This window comes from Filicampus tigris, chromosome 20 (assembly GCF_054856515.1).
Source record: "Filicampus tigris isolate MCC_2025a chromosome 20, RoL_Ftig_1.0, whole genome shotgun sequence".
Classification (NCBI taxonomy): Eukaryota; Metazoa; Chordata; class Actinopteri; order Syngnathiformes; family Syngnathidae; genus Filicampus; species Filicampus tigris.
The window spans coordinates 786,790-804,453 of NC_141236.1; the positions used below are offsets into that span (position 1 = coordinate 786,790).

At 41.7% G+C, this 17,664-nt stretch overlaps 1 protein-coding gene across 5 annotated transcripts in view; it reads left to right on the forward strand.

The window, feature by feature from the left end:
* Positions 1-17,664, forward strand: part of bach2b (BACH transcriptional regulator 2b) — an 88,134-nt gene that overhangs the window by 43,211 nt on the left and 27,259 nt on the right. For all 5 annotated transcript variants that reach the window (XM_086019089.1, XM_086019087.1, XM_086019088.1 and 2 more), the window contains one exon: positions 5,952-6,206. In XM_086019089.1, coding sequence (XP_085875215.1) covers positions 5,964-6,206 — 243 coding nt within the window. In that variant the 5' untranslated portion in view covers positions 5,952-5,963. The remainder of the gene's footprint in view (positions 1-5,951; positions 6,207-17,664) is intronic.

Here is a 17,664-nt window from a genome sequence, read left to right on the forward strand (position 1 = left end):
CGTTAAACTTGTCATTCCGTTATTGCTTCAACTCTCAGCTCCTTCCGAACCTAGCAGTGATGTGTACATACTCTGAAGTGGGTTACATACACCTAACATCTGATGCTGTAGGGCAGCAAAAAAAAAACGAGACTTGTCATCATTGGAGGCAATCTCAATGGATTGATTTCCAGATTAGATTCTGCAGTGGCAATGCCATGGCTCCACTGTTTGGGACCAAACTCTAGCCTCCAAGATACCAACACTCGCCCCTTCAGAGACTATCTCCACAATTTGGAAATGGAGAGGATCAAATGGCCTGACTCAACCCCATTGAACACAAGGCGGATTATTTTAGGTGTGCTGTTTGTCAGAGTGACCAACACAGCCACTTTGCAGGTTCAAGATAGGGATGCCATGCCACAGCAGTGTGTGACCAGCATGAGGAGGTGCCAGGTTGTTGTGGCTTTTTATCACATTTCCACATGCTACTGAGGCTCCTGATTGTTAAGTGAATACAGTGTTAAATTGCTGACATGTCTTTTTTTCCTCAAATTGCAATCATCCAATCCACCAAATGTCAAACAAGAGTCAATAACAGCAAAAAAGGCAATTTGGCATTGACAGAGAAGATTTGGCAATTTTTTCGTGAGTGCAACCCACATATCAGCTCTTTTGCTCATCCCACAAATGCATGTTCCTATCAATTGTGGCACCTTTTAGAATTTATAACGAACAGGCTTTCCAGCTATTAAAGTTGTATTACCAAGAAGCATTGTTACAATGAAGAGACCAAACACAAATGTCCTTATTTTTTGGACTACGTTCATATGACATACATATCTGTACACTTTGCCCAATGTGATGATGATGTCAGAATCAACAGTAGTCCACGGCGAGTTGCAGAAAGAGCCGATTCAATTGGTGAACGTAAAGTCATGTCACTCAAAAGAGTTTTGAATTGTTTTTTGTTGTTGAAATATTCTTTTGCTGATTATCCATCGATTTGATTTCTACTGTAGCTAATTAAAACTAAACTAGCTTGTAGGGCAAAAATATATCAATTATTTTTCCTAAATAGAAGAGAGCCAAGTAGTAATGTGGCTCAATATACTGCTCTCTACACCACAGGATCATCCACAACAACCTAACCCGGGTTACCCTTTTCATGTGACCACATTAGACCAAATGCCCCTTTTCCACTGCATGCATTCTGATGCTTTTCCACTGGGATGCACAAGTATTATGGGGAAATATTTCTTGTATTTCATTAGCTAAAGTTCCAAGCATGCTGTGACAATATTATAATGGTGACAACCTTGATAGTAGGGCTGGACGATTATGGGAAAAATCATAATCACGATTATTTTGATTGAGATTGAAATCCCGATTATTAAAACGATGAATCATTGATTTCAAGCCTTTGTGTTTATTCAACGACTAAAGCTCAACTATTCCAAACTATTATCGTAGCCTCATGCCCATTCACCCCTGCACGTTGAACACTTTATTCTTGAACACCCTATTTTTTTTGTCAAGTAGAAAATGACCTTGTATGTGTCATGTAAAATTCAAGCCTCTTGTATTTTTATTCTTTTCACACATTCAAACTGTGACTAATCATTTGAAAAATAATAAGGATAGGCCTATGTTTATATAAGCATAATGTATACATGTCAAGGATGCGTGCCACTTAAAGGCATTTCACACATGGTGATAGACAGGCGGCTATGCACATATATATACTTGCCTTTAAGACAGTGAGCTATGTGGGGTTTTTCTTTCTTTAAAGTGCTGGTATTAAAAAATGCTATCGAGCCGTTTTTGACGCCGAAAAATCGGGGTACAGTACTGGTACTGGTATCCCATGCAACACTAGGGTAACCCCCACAAAACTGAGCAAATTAGCTAATCAATTTATAAAAAGGAGAACTACAACGTGACATGTAGAAATATACAAATGAAAACAAATCAATAACACCATGAAAATAAAAAGAAAATAATAACGTTGGGGAATAACAAAATAGTCATATATATTAGAATCAGTAAATATGACCTGAAAATTTTGTTTGGGTAAATTTGTACTTGTTTTGAAAACAAATCAACCATATTACAGCATCATGAAAAGTCCATGTCTTACATATGCTAAATAAATAAACACAATTTTGCCCGCCGGAACAACATATTATAATTCTTTATTGTTTATTATGTCCATAATACTTAGTCAATTGAAAAATATAAATATAAATGAAACACACACTGTTGGCATTTTGTATTAGAGATTTTAAGAACTGACTGGCCTGAATGACGGATGCTTTTTTCCCCACTAAATATTTTGTTTTACATATCAATTCGAAAGTGCTTGTTGTAGAAAAATGTGGTCATTTGTCTCTCTGTGATGAGTGATACCTCATCATGGTGACCATGAACTGCTAAACACTGGACAGTAAAAACTAAAACCGAAAATGGACAGATGGATTGATTGATGTCCAATTCTGATTAAACGGCTGCCATGGTATAATTCCCTCGATCGTGTCCGGCGACTTGGCTCGGAGCCGAGCCCCCATTGTTTACAGCCGGAATCAGCTGTTAGCACTCCGTGCTAACCATGCGCCGGCTCCCGGGGCGAGACCCGATATCCCCCGTGAGCTGAGGAGGAAGAGACGGGGATCTCGTGCGGGGGTTAAACGCCGGGAAAGGAGGAGACGATACCATCCCGTCCTCCCGTCTGTTATCATGGGGAATGTTAGATCGCTCCCCAACAAGATGGACGAGCTAGCGGCGCTTACCCGGCACGAGAGGGACTTCCGGGAGGCTAGCCTGATGCTATTCACGGAGTCGTGGCTAACAACGCTAACGCCGAACGCGGTCGTAGAATTGGACGGCTTCCAAATCATACGCGCGGACAGGACGCTGGGGAGTGGAAAGAGGAAAGGAGGAGGGCTGGCTGTGTTTGTGAACGATAGATGGTGTAATCCTGGGCACATCACGATTAAGGAGCAGCTTTGCAGCAGGGATATTGAGCTGCTAGCTGTTGGCATGAGGCCATTCTACATCCCGCGATTGTTTAGTCATGTGATCGCGGTGACCGTCTACGTCCCACCAGCTGCCAGCAGCGACACAGCCTGTGATGTCTTGACTGCAGCAGTGAGCAGGCTACAAACACAGCACCCAAATGCCCTGGTACTCATCTCTGGTGACTTCAATCATGCCTCCCCTTCCTCCTCTCTGCCTTCATTCACACAGTATGTCACCTGCCACACCAGAGACAATAAAACACTGGACCTTTTCTATGCCAACACCAAGGAGGCATACACATCACTGCCCCTCCCCCCGCTGGGCAAAGCTGATCACAACCTGGTGGCTCTCCAGTCTGTGTACAAACCTCTGGTCCGCAGGCAGCCAGCTGTGACCCGCACGGTTCAGAGATGGTCTGGAGAGGCCGAGGAGGCCTTAAAGGACTGCTTCAGCACAACTGTGTGGGAAGTATTCAGCGATGCTCACAGGGAAGACATTAGTAGTCTAACGGACACTGTTACAGACTATATAAATTTCTGCATGGAGAACACCATACCCACCAGGACAGTAAGGTGTTTCTCCAACAACAAACCCTGGATCACACCAGACATAAAAGCTCTCCTGAAGGAGAAGAGGAGGGCTTTTGCGTCAGGCAACATAGAGGAGCGGAGGACTGTGCAGCGCCAGCTGAGGAGGAGGATCAGAGAGGGGAAAAGGTCCTACAGGAAGAGGATGGAGGAGCAGCTGCTGCAGAATAACGCCCGGGGAGTCTTGAGGGGCCTGAAGACCATCTCAGGCCACGGACAACCCAAGACCCGGACTGGGGGGGACCTGCAGTGGGCAAATGAGCTGAATCTCTTTTTCAATAGGTTCGATCAGATGCCTGCCTCCACTCAGTCTCTCCTGCTGCAGCCTCCACCTACTCCTCCTGCTGGGCGTGTCACCCCCTCCCCTCTTTTCTCCACAGTCTCCAGCTCCCAGCTACACCAGATAGCCACCACTCCCTCTTGTCCAGCCTTGGCCTTCACAACATCTCAGGTGAGGAACCAGCTGAAGAAGATGAAGGCGAGGAAGGCAGCGGGTCCAGATGGCATCAGCCCCCAGCTCCTCAAATCCTGCGCAGACCAGCTGTGTGGAATTGTCCAGCACATGTTCAACCTGAGCCTGAAGCTGGGCAGGGTCCCCCAGCTATGGAAAACATCCTGCCTGGTCCCGGTGCCAAAGACCCCCCACCCGAAGGAGCTCAACAGCTTCAGACCAGTGGCGCTAACGTCTCACCTGATGAAGACCCTGGAGAGACTGGTCCTTGTCCACCTGCGCCCCCTGGTGAGCTCCTCAATGGACCCACTCCAGTTCGCATATCAGCCTGGCATCAGTGTGGATGATGCCATCATCTACCTCCTCCACACTTCACTCTCCCACCTGGAGAAGGCGGGGAGCACTGTGAGGATCATGTTCTTTGATTTCTCCAGTGCTTTCAACACCATCCAGCCCACCCTACTGGGAGACAAGCTGGAGCGGGCGGGGGTGGCGCACCACCTCACCACATGGATCCAGGACTACCTCACAAACCGGCCACAGTATGTGAGGACACAGGACTGTGTGTCTGACTTGCTCCTCTGCAGCACGGGGGCCCCACAGGGAACTGTCTTGGCTCCCTTCCTGTTCACCCTCTACACCTCGGACTTCAACTACAACACCCCTACCTGTCACCTGCAGAAGTTCTCTGACGACTCTGCGATTGTCGGCCTCATCACAGGCGGAGATGATCGGGAGTACAGAGAACTTACTCAGGGTTTTGTGGACTGGTGCCAGCAGAACCGCCTCCTGATCAATGCGGGGAAATCCAAAGAAATGGTGGTGGATTTCGGTAGGCGCCAGCACTCTTCACCTGCACCAGTGAATATCCGGGGAACAGATGTTGAGAGAGTCTCAACTTACAAGTACCTGGGTGTTCATCTGAACAATAAACTGGACTGGTGCGACAACACAGACGCCCTCTATAGGAAGAGTCAGAGCAGACTCTTCCTACTCAGGAGACTGAGGTCTTTTGGGGTTCAGGGGACACTCCTCAGGAACTTTTATGACTCGGTGGTTGCATCGGTCATCTTCCAGGGAGTGGTCACCTGGGCAGGCGGCGTCTCGGCCCGGGACAAGAAGCGGCTGGACAAACTGTCCTGGGCTGCTCCCTGGACTCTGTGGACTCGGTGGGGGACAGGAGGATGTTGGCCAAGCTGTCATCAATGCTGGGCAACCCGGACCACCCCCTCCAGGGCACCCTAACAGCACTCCACAGCACCTTCAGTGACAGACTGTTACACCCTCGCTGTGCAAAGGAGAGATTCCGCCGTTCCTTCTTGCCCGCTGCTGTCAGACTCTTTAACAAGAACATTGTGTAGTCTCTACAAACTGGCGGACATTAGTGCAATTGTGCAGTCCTGCACCTGAGCTCATATCGTGCAATACCCAATATTCCCCACTACTGTAATACCGTGCAATACTCAACATTCCCCACTACTGTTAGTCTAGTTTTATTTTTATCCAATGCTGTTCCTTACATTTCACTACAGCACTGTAGCACTGTCACTTACTTAGAGTATTTTTTCCTCTGTACTATGTACAGGCCGAAATGAGTGTTCCTCATACTTTTTATGTAGATGTCTGTTGGTGTGTATATACATGTGTATATACACATGTTACTGCGTATATCTACATAGGTTTGATCCTAAATGTTTGCCGTCAATGTTATACATTAATGGCCACATTATGCCGCCGCTCCTGTGTGACCTATATCTTTGCTACTGTAACAATGAAAATTTCCCCACTGTGTGATCAATAAAGGCATTCTTATCTTATCTTAAACTATTTTCCTGCATTGTTGTATTATACACTACAATATCTAGACGTTTACAGATTGTATGCTTGGTTGTAAGATTCATCCCTTCTGTTTTCAGATTGTGAGCGGAATGTCTGTGGATGAGAAGCCTGAAGCCCCCATGTATGTGTATGAGTCAACAGTTCATTGTACCAATATCCTCCTCTGCCTTAATGACCAGCGGAAGCAGGATATCCTGTGCGATGTGACTGTCCTAGTGGAGGGCAAGGAATTTCGTGGGCATCGGGCCGTGCTGGCGGCCTGCAGCGAGTATTTCCTCCAGGTGTTGGTAGGCCAGGCAGAGAATGGCTTCACGGTCAGCCTTCCTGAAGAGGTATGTCCAACAAACACATCATTTAGACTGATACTTTTAGCCTGTAATGCTGGATATTCAACCATGTTTTAGACAATGCCATAGTAAATATTCTCTTGGCGCAATAAAAGCACAGTACCAACCAAGCTCTCTTCAAATAACTTAAATATTCATTAGCATTCACATTTTTTTGTGAAATGAAACAAATTCATCACATGATTACATTTTTTACATGTAAAATTTAGAAATATTTGTATATTTATATATTGGTATAAATTAATCTAGCATTATTATTAAATTATCAGAACCACTCAATGTCCAAAACTCATTGAAATAAATACTTTTACACCCCTCTCCCTTGCCTCACCATTTAGTATTTAATTACAGAAAAAAATCGGGGAGGGGGAATTGACAGAATGTAAGGACGGAAGCGCATTAAAAGGACGAGGATGGACAGGGTCGGAGCATCATTATCTTTATTAATAAGAACGGAGGGACGATGACAGAAGGGTGCCTAGGTCACGGACGGAGGACGGACCAGCAAAATAGGGTGAAGTGTCCATCTCTGCATACATAATAATAATTTCTCTGTAAAATAACTGTAAATTACTGGCAGCAGGGACGTCATTAATTTACTGTTATTTTACAATGTACCTACTATAATTTACAGAATACTGGAGTACTGTATTTTATTGTAACTTATTTAAATAGTAAACTGGAGTACTGTATTTTGAATTAAAGTCCAACACAACTGTGTTATGGTATTATTACAGTACACACCAGTTTAGATGTTAAATGTGTTATTTAATAATGATATTAATAATAATAATGCTTCAAATGTATGTAGTGCTTTTATGTCGCGCACTCAAACTGCTCACAATGGATATTTATGTACTCGGACATTCACACTGTGGTTTCGGGAAATAACATATGTAGCCACAATGACACATGACTTGGACAGAGTGGTATTCGAACAGCGTACCCTTCGATTACTGGATGACCCGCTCTACCTCCTGACCCAAGGCTGCTCCTAGTTTGATGTTTCTTGTCTTTTACTGAAATTGTGCACCTTGCTGCGGTATCGATGGGGAAACAATATAACAATATAATATGAGCAATATTGTTAAGTTTGATAAATATCTGGTGTTCCCATCTTTGTGTCCAGTCTTTTCGTCTTGTATTCACCAAAACGCCGCACCCGGAATCCCCATGGTTAATTTTAATGCAAGGCCATGATGGGAAAATGTAGCTTCTAATCTGCTTCATGAACCAGTTGATGTCTAGATGGCACTGTTGGTTTAAATAAAGGGGTTTAGAAATGGCAAGTCAGTATGCTTTCAGACCAATTTTGAACAGAGTGACTTCTAGAGGAGTCAAAAAATACAACAACTGGTTCATGAAGCAAATTTGAAGCTACATTTTCCCATCACTAGTGATTAATAAAGAAGCCGAATGTATTTTCCGTCAAGCGTTGGAGATAGGAATGTTGTGCTTGATAAACATGCTCCATTGCTTGTCAAAAATTACTGTTTTATATTGTTAAATTACAGTTTGTTATTCTTAACCAGGCATTAATTGTTAATTTACATGTGTGGATAAATATTTCATGGTATTTCCATCATCCATCATCTACCGCTTATCTGGGGTCGGGGCGCATAGGCAGCAGCTTCAGCAGGGAAGCCCAGACTTCCCTCTCCCCAGCCACATCTTCCAACTCTTCCAGAGGGATCCCAAAGCGTTCCCAGGTCAGCCGGGAGACATAGTCTCTCCACCGTGTCCTGGTCGTCCTCGGGGCCTCCTCCTAGTGGGACATGCCCGAAACACCTCACGAGGGAGGCGTTCAAGAGGCATCCTAATCAGATGCCCGAGCCACCTCAACTGGCTCCTCTCAACGTGGAGGAGCAGCAGTTCAACTCTGAGTCCCTCCCGAGCTTCTCACCCTATCTCTAAAGGCCCTGATACACCAAACCGACGTCGGAGGTCGTGAAGCGTCACGTCTTTAAGCGCCGTCTGATTGGTGTAGTGGCCACCGTCGTAGTGTCGTAACTAGTGTTGTTCCAATGCCATTTTTTGGCCCCGATACCGATTCCAATACCCGGTTTTGATACTGTACCGATACCAGACTTTTGAGAAGAAAAAAAAAAAAGATATATATGAGCATTTTTTTCTTGTAATTCTAAAGAACTGCATACTCACTTGGATGTAAAACCATTGCGATCATGGCTTGGTCAGACTTAAAAACCTTTGTGAAAAAGGAAAAAATAAGAAATAATATACACGAGGTATCTTTGAAAGAGATTGTTTCGGATTAATTACAAAAGCTATAGGACATTATTATAAAAGTTTGTTTTGAGTATTAGTGACCCATCGCAACAACCTCCGCTCCCAAATCCATTTTCAAAATCAAAAACAAGCAGTAGAAAAATCCAACAAGTTCAACTCCAAAATCCCAATTTGAGCAGGGTTTGTTGTTGCGGTCCATTCCCCTTGTTCATGCTCGCTGCCGCTGCCGCAAACTCTTGGTGCTTGTTCACATGTTTCGTCCTCAAATGTTTGATCAGATTTGACGTATTGAACCCGGCCACTTTAATTCCACCTCTTGCAACTTTCGCACCGCTAATTTTGCACTTAGCTGTTGTACTCGCTGGAGTTTCTATGTTGAAGTACAGTAATTCCATATCGCCGCTGGCATTATTTGTCCTGTACCTTACTGTTTTTTTTTTCCTCAACATGAAAAAGCAGCCCCGCCATTGGTTAAGAGCGTCCGCTCTGGGCCAATAGCGATGGCTAATAGTGAACAGTCACCACACACCAGTGTCGTGAATGAGCAAGATACAAGGCGCTGCATTCAATGTAAATTGAGCAGGGTTTGTTGTTGCAGTCAATTCCCCTTGTTAATGCTCGCTGCCGCCGCCGCAAACTCTTGGTGCTTGTTCACATGTTTTGTTCTCAAATGTTGCATCAGGTTTAACGTATTGAAGCTGGCCACTTTGGTTCCACCTCTTGCAACATCTAGCTGGAGTTTCTATGTTGAAGTAGTTACATATTGCCGACATTATATCTCCTGTACCCCATTGCCCCCAAACTCACACACATAAAAAAGCAGCAGGGAGCAAGATACAAAGCGCTGCATTCAACGTTCTTTACTAGTACAGCATCGGGAAATGGCATCGGCACGTTATGTACATACTCGCAAATACCGATACCAGTGTCGGTATCGGAACAACACTAGTCGTAACCCATCTGTAAGCGTCTTGGGGGCGTTTACGTATGTTGAATTATCGTCACCAGTCGTGACATGTGGTCACTCTGATTGGCTGTTAGCTAGCAAATCAGCGCGCGGAGCACCAACAGGAAGTGACAAAGGCGGAAAAACAGTGAGCACGCCTCCGCTGTCTTAATCTTCTTACAAGTACAAGAGCGAGGGTTGACAATGTAAGTATTTCACAATGCCGTGTCAAGAACGTGATGGTTTACTTCGCGTCGGAGTTCATCGTGAGCGAAGAATAGAGCTGAATGCATTGTTTACGTTTTTATAATCCGCCGCCAGCCAACAGCTTTCCGGTTGGAGTTTTCTAACCATGAGAAATGGTGACTACCGCCGCTGATGGTATGGAGGGGTATTACATCTTATGCATGCGCAGAAGGTACTTTAATGGTCAGCGTCACTGTCTGTCGTTGCGGTGTATTCCTCCAGCGTGATGTGCCGACACCCGGCCGGATGCCACAGGGGTTTAGCGTCTGTCACTGTTGGCCAGTGTGTTTTTGGTGTATCAGGGCCTTAAGGGAGAGCCTGGGCACCCTGTGGAGAAAACTCATTTAGGCCGCTTGTATCTGGGATCTTGTTCATTCGGTCATGACCCACAGTTCGTGACAATGGGTAAGGGTAGGAACATAGATCGACCGGTAAATCAAGAGCTTCGCCTTTCGGCTAAGCTATTTCTTCAGCACAACAGATCGACACAGAGTGCATCACAGAAGACGCTGCACCGATCCGCCTGTCAATCGCACGCTTCATTCTACCCTCACTTGTAAACAAGACCCCAAGATACTTGAACTCCTCCAATTGGGGCAGGATCTCATCCCTGACCTGGAGAGGGCACTCCACCCTTTTCCGACTGAGGACCATTGTCTCAGATTTGGAGGTGCTGATTTTCAGATTTAACAGAAAACCACAAACTTTGAAATTTATATGCAAATAAATACACATGCATAAGATATTAGCCTAAAACAAAGACTGTAGATTGGTGTTGTCATAGCAAAGAGAAGTGATGCCATCTGGTTCGACCTCCTTAGCCAATCACTGCCGGGCATCACTGTCCCCGTAGAGATCCTATTGAAAACAGGATAACTCATTCTCACACATACATAGTAGGGATGTCACGATATCCAAACGTCACGATACGATAATATCACGATATGAACCTCATGATATGATAATTATAACAATATTTGGGGAGGGGTTGGCGTTATATTAAAAGCTCATGATACTGTATAAAAGATCACGATATCCCCAAAAAAGAGAGATTTAAAAAAAACATCACGATATTCATTTTTTTACATAATATCAGCAGTCACAACGAAATATATGACCTACAATGACCGAACACCTACTATTGAGGCACCTACTTGCTAATGCACGCACACATTATGGATCGGGTCAATTTGTGGAGGAACTCAAATGTGCGAGTGGTGCCCAATACGTCTATTTGTTTTACTCATTTGCTAGCTTGTGCATTTAACGCTAGAATGCCCAGAAGCCTTTCATTTGACTATTTCTGCTTTACATTGGACTATGTCACCCCGGCATACCCCCTGTCGGTCGGTACTTGACCCGGTTAATGACGATTACACTGACGAACGAAAACCCACTTCCATCAGTGTTAGGCTGTCTTTTTTATTTTATTTATTTATTTTTTTAGTTTGGTGTCTATCGTCAATTGTCAGCAAAACGAGTGTCCGTCAGTGACAGACTGACGGACCATTCCGTCAGTCTGACGGAATGCCCACTTCTGCTTATTTCCTTTGTCCATTCCTCAACAATCTAACACATTAGATTTGTTTTCATGTACGGGTCAAAATTGTCTGAATATTGATTTTGTGGGAACTATTTATATACTAAGTTGGGTTAGTGACAAGTCTTACATTCAGCACAATGCAATGCCTCCAAACATTGAATTACTTTGCTTTCATAAGTAGAAAGCGACTTTGCAACAGTTGAAGTGTAGTGATGAAGGGTTTTCATATGAAGGAAGCATCTTGAACCCTGAGTCCTTGTTTTAAAAATGAGTTGCCATAAAAGCATTAAAAACAAAACAAGTAAAAGACGAGAGACAGCAATGCTGTACAGTTCCATGTATCTACTTAATAGATGAACCAAATTATATTTGCATTGTCAGAAGCAGACTTATAAACATTATAGATGTAAGTTCATGTCCTCCCGAATGTCTGTCTTGGACTAAACTGCACTGTGAGCGGATTACGAGACACTATCAGATTTAATCCACAGTGTGTGTGGGGGGCGGTGAGACTTTACTCACCCAATGATCTGGAATAGTAACCTGTCTTCCCCAGAGTAGGCGTGTGATGATTATATCTTAAAAGGGAATGTAGCAGTTTTAGTTTAAACTTCTTAGAGGTTAACCAAAATTTATGTGAAAAATGTATCCTCAAATATTTGGGATTTCTGATCATCATTGTCAGTATATCATGTCAGTGCACCTTACTATACAGAATTTCAGCTACCTTCAAAGGAATCACTGTGCATTGGTGTTCAGTCTTTATATATATATATATATATATATATATATATATATATATATATATATATATATATATTAGGGATGGGAATTTCAACTAATTTGCCCGCCGACTAGTCTAAAATTTTATTTGCGACTAGTCTACTAGTCTATAAGCAAGAAAATTCAAAGTTTAAAATGCAAATGTTTTGTGTATTTACAGTAGGGGCTATTTTAGCCCAAACATTCAGGACAGTTTGTTAATTTAAATTCTATTGATGTAACAACAACTGACTGAATAAAAGTGAACAATTGAAAGAGAAATACATTTCTGATACATTTGCCAATGGACTGCATGGCGTTTATTATGAATAATGTAATGAGTAATAGTACAGACTCCCAGTCCAGCAGGGTCTCATTCGCCATACAGTATGTTAGGTGCATTATCATGCACACAGGTGACGGCTTCATTTTCTAGTGCCCACGTACCCATCACACTCCGCAGGAGAGCAGCCAAGTTTTCAGCTGTGTGTCTTTCCTCCAAGGCGCATAAAGCACACAGCTGCGGAGATGTCCTTCGTCCATATACGTTATACACGTCATAGTCATGTAAGATTCGGTGGCTATGGACGTCCATCCATCTGTAGTTATAGCATTGGCTACATAGCTGATGCGCTCAAACGCTCGTAGTATCTACCCTTTCATTTGGTTATGGCTACTCTCGAAACATTATTTTTTCGAATTTTTCGTTTGCCCTCAACAAAAGAACGCGGCAGCATATCGCGTCATTTTACAAATTAGTTGGGTAATCTTTGCTGTGCGGTGAGCATCGCAGCGCCTGGCTGGAACAAGCGCTCTCATGCTCGTCTGCCTGGCCCCGCCGCCATCGACCTGCTGGTTCATATCGAGATTTACTTTGGATGTTGTTTCTGAACGCTCCGGGAGAGTGGTTGTAAGCGAGTTTATGCTTTCAAAGCCTACAGACGACGTTGTCATCTGCTGCATCAAAATACTTTGTATGTACTTTTCTTCCCCAAACTTAGTGTTTAACCGACTAGCAAAATACTAAACGTTTAATAAATCGCGCACATCCCTATATATATAAATATAAATATATATATATATATATATATATATATATATATATATATATTTTATATTTATATATTATACAATATATATATATATATTTTATATAATATATATATATATATAAATATAAATATATATATATATTTATATATATATATATTTTATATTTATATATTATATAATATATATATATATATTTATATAATATATATATTATATTTATATATATATATTTTATATTTATATATTATATATATATATATATATATATTGTACATATATATTTTATACATATATATATATATATATATATATATATATATATATTATATATATTTTATATATATATATATATTATATATTTTATAGATATATATATATATTAAATGTCATGTCATGTCATCTTCCAAACCGCTTATCCTATATAGGGTCGCGGGGAGTTGCTGGAGCCTATCCCAGCCGTCAATGGGCGAAGGCAGACTACACCCTGAACTGGTCGCCAGCCAGTCGCAGGGCACACATAGACACTGTCACTGACGGCTGGGATCGATCCCACGCTGCCCGCACACAACTCAGGCGTGTGTACCACTACACTATCAGTGGACTTTATATATTATATATTTTATATATATATACACACACACACACACATAAACACAGGGGTGCACATAACTGGTACGCATGCGCAACAGAAATCACTGATGCGTACCGTCATTTGCGTCATGATGCGCATTTGCGTACCTGTACACACTAGTGGTGCACTGCAACGAATCATCTGTGACCGGTGATCGGTAAGGATCAAGCCTCACAGTTCAGGATGGATACAATCCACAGAATGGTTGGTGAAAAAATCGTGCGTGACTGCGCGTTCACAATAAGGCAATGTGATTAGTCTGCATTCAGTAAAGGAAATTGAAAAAAACCTCAATATCACTTAAGTCATGTACGCGAGCGTTTTGCAAACATACTCAATGAACACACCGCCTCGGCAAAGGCTAACTTAAAAATAAAGCTTACCAAATAGCACATTGAGTCATTGACGCCAATGCCTTAGTGGACTTTCACTTTGAAATTGGCCCGCGTGGTGGCGTAACGGCTAACATGACTTCCACTTTCGACGCTACAGCAGTTTTTAACGCTTGCGACCAACACTAAAGCAATGCTGCCCCGAAATCATATTCAGTCTCTAATTTAGGACGTCAACAAACCGCTGGTTAACTACGCTGTCATTGTATGATACGGTACAAGTCTCTGGCGTTAGTGGCTAGCAGCTGTTATCATTAGCGGATAGTTCAACAGCTGTTCCTTGGCATACAGCACCTTTTTTTTTTTTTTTTACTTTTTCAATATTGTGGACCAAGATTACTTTTATAAAAACATTTTTGCTCGATAAATAATTCAAAGAAAACATTCAGCTCAAAATGGCAGGATACCTTGGAATTTATACATTGTACCACTTACAAAATAAGAGTGTACCCTGCCTTATATTGCGTTAGGTTGTGTTCTTCAACTCCTAATGTCTAAAATGGCCATTTAGGATATATATATATATATTTTTTTTTTTATGGGCAAAACGTTTTATAAAATAAATCAGTTCTATTTACCTTTTTTTTATGATCCAAAAAACAATCTGATACCTGACTCAAAATCCATGACCGATCTGAACCGTGACTTGTGATCCAATGGACCACTAGTGAGTACCAAAGACATTCTCCTGGTACTCACGTGAGTACCCCATGAAAAAAATTATGTGCACCACTGTATGGAGATATATATATATATATATATATATATATATATATATATATATATATATATATATATATATATATATATGCAGACTTTTTTTTTTTTTCATATGAGGTTTCCTCTGGTATTATACTTTTTTTCTCTCAGTTAGAACAACTCCTGTATGCTGGTGGGAAGCTGCTGGTTTATTGCTTTGAATTGAATTTGATGAAGAGTGGATTTGTATGCTCTCTGTAATGGCTTTTATTGATGATACGAATAGCTCTTTTTGCAGGATGAAGACAGAATGTGAGTTTGTTTTGTAAATGTTCCCCCATACTTCCACCCAATAGGTAATGTATGGAAGTATGAAGGAACAGTACAGGGTGTATAGTGAAGCTTAATTCAAAGAATATTTGGCTTTGTTCATTTTTGCAATTGATTTGGATACTTTGGCACAGACATAAATTATGTGCGACTTCCATCTTAATTTATTGTCTATTTGTACTCCTAGAAATTTAATTACTGTCACTCTTTCAATTTCTATGTTATTTATCATGAGTTTCTTGTTGAAGTTCGTAGCTCGGTTCCCAAAGATTATCAATTTTGTTTTAATTAAATTTAATGTTAATTTGTTTTGGTCAAACCATCTCTTGGTTGCTGTTGCGGTTTTAGCAGTAGTGTAATTGCATATGTCGAGCACATAAAGATATAAACCTGCAGACAGCAGCTGATGATACTAACTTGAAAATAGACCCATTGGTATGCTGAGACCTTTTCCTTTCAGGGTTCAGAGTTGCTATTAATAAGCACGTTTTAATAAGCTGCAGCAGGTTGGCCAATCCCTCTCATTCAAGCTCTGTATGTTTCCACACGTGTCCTAGCTATTGCCATAATTTGACTCTCTTTTACTTGTTTGCAATCATGGGTGGTAATTAAATGCAATGCTATAGGTGGCACAAATTGTGCTTCCTTTTACCTTGTTTAGTAGGCTTGTTTAGTGGTTTCTGGTTGAGCTGTTAGATCACATCAAAACAAGGCGACTGCAGTTAGATCACTTGAGCATCAGGCTGAGCAGGGATATTAGTAAGGGTGCGTTAAAGGTTTCAGTGTTGCTAAAGTTGCAAAAGGTTGCAAAGATGTTCCCAAACAAATTTTATTAGTGGCAGACAGGTTTTCTTTTAGCAAGAAAAACAGTTTGCAACATTTTAGAATCCTGACAAAAAAACAACAACAAAAATTCCTACATGCGCACACACTTGCAAGCAGTTGCAGCTCAATAAGAGACAGTCTTTAAGGGTGTGCCCACTAAACAAAAAATTAAGTGATTTGGATTTAGTGGATTTAAATCTTTATAATCGGTCTAAATTGTATACTGCATGTGTGTAGAATTGAGTGTGAGTGAATGTGGATAGTCATAAATAGAATGAACACAAAGCCTCTACCCTCCCCCAAAGTGTCATACTCAGACTCCCACACCCCTACTTATGCTCTCTCTCTCTCTCGCTCTCTCTCACTCGCGCTCTCGCTCTCTCGCATGCACGCACACACGCTATCCCCCCTCATGGCTATCAACTCAGCAGCTTCCTCTTAACAATAACTGATATGTTTTGCTGTTGTTGAACTGTGAGCTTAGTGTAATGTAGTTCAGAGCAGAAATATGGGCATGGGTGAAAAGAGCAATGCACATGTTCATACATTTCCAAATGCCAAAGATGTTCACAATCAAGTTTGAACCTCATGCTTATCTTTAAAACAGTGGGTCATATTAAAAGGCTCTAACACCCTTTCTCTCACATGTTTAAACGAAGCACCAAAGCAGCCTGGAATTCTGCCGGCTCAAGAGTATACCTAATTAACTGGCATTACATCTAAATGGAAAGGCCTCTCTATCATTCCCCACCACATGGCCACAACAGAGATTAGCTGGAATCTTACAAACAATTAGGCTTTAGACTCCAGACACTTGACCTGAGGACACATGGTACTGACACACAAGGCATTATGTGGTCTAACAAATTATAGCCTGAAGCTAAAAAAGTACAGCTGTAAACAAGACTGCAACAAAGTGTGTTAAATTAGGTGTCAAATGTACCAGACATAATTTGCCTGCCCTTCACATTGATACATTTTGTTAATTTGCAATACTCTATTTATGACCATATAGCTACAGAAATGTGCTGCATAAAGACATTAGAGCAGTGGTGTCCAAACGTTTTCTTCTGAACAGAAAATCAAAGAATGCAAGGGCCACTTAAAATTTTTGGACTTGAATAAATCAAGAACACCAAAGTCAGTCAATCAAGCAAATGCATTTTGTTTACTGTATATTACAGTGTTTTATGTGGGGGAAACTGCTACCTGAACACCTTCTACAAGGCAAATAGTTAAAGGGGAACATATTTTCTCAAGAATATGTTCTATGCAAGCCCTAGGGTTGCCAACTGCCCCGTATTTTATATCCACCGATCCTGTAATATAAGATGCTTTTAGTAAAGCTTTGGATGGCGATCGATTGTCAATAACGTCGGACACAGACGGGTTAGCAGCTCAATATCTTTTACTTGTATATCTGCTCGAACATACATTGCTGGTTCTTAAACAGTGATAGCACATTACAGCGCTTCTAATGGAGACTCTCGGTACTACACATGACATATCCTAGATCAGATAAAGCGTCAGAACAGAACAAGCGGCAATCACTTCACCGTCATGTAAGGACTTCTCTCTGGCTGCGCAAAATGACAGAAGACTGCTTGAGTCAGTCAAAAGCAGCCAGAAATATCCATGGAAAAAAGAAATTTGGTGAGTCAGACTCCTCTTTTACATTTCAAATTTCTTACACCCGTTTTTTGATGAAAACAGCCAAATTGTGGTTTTATATGAGGTGACATATCGTCGCTGTCCTGTGAAAAACACTG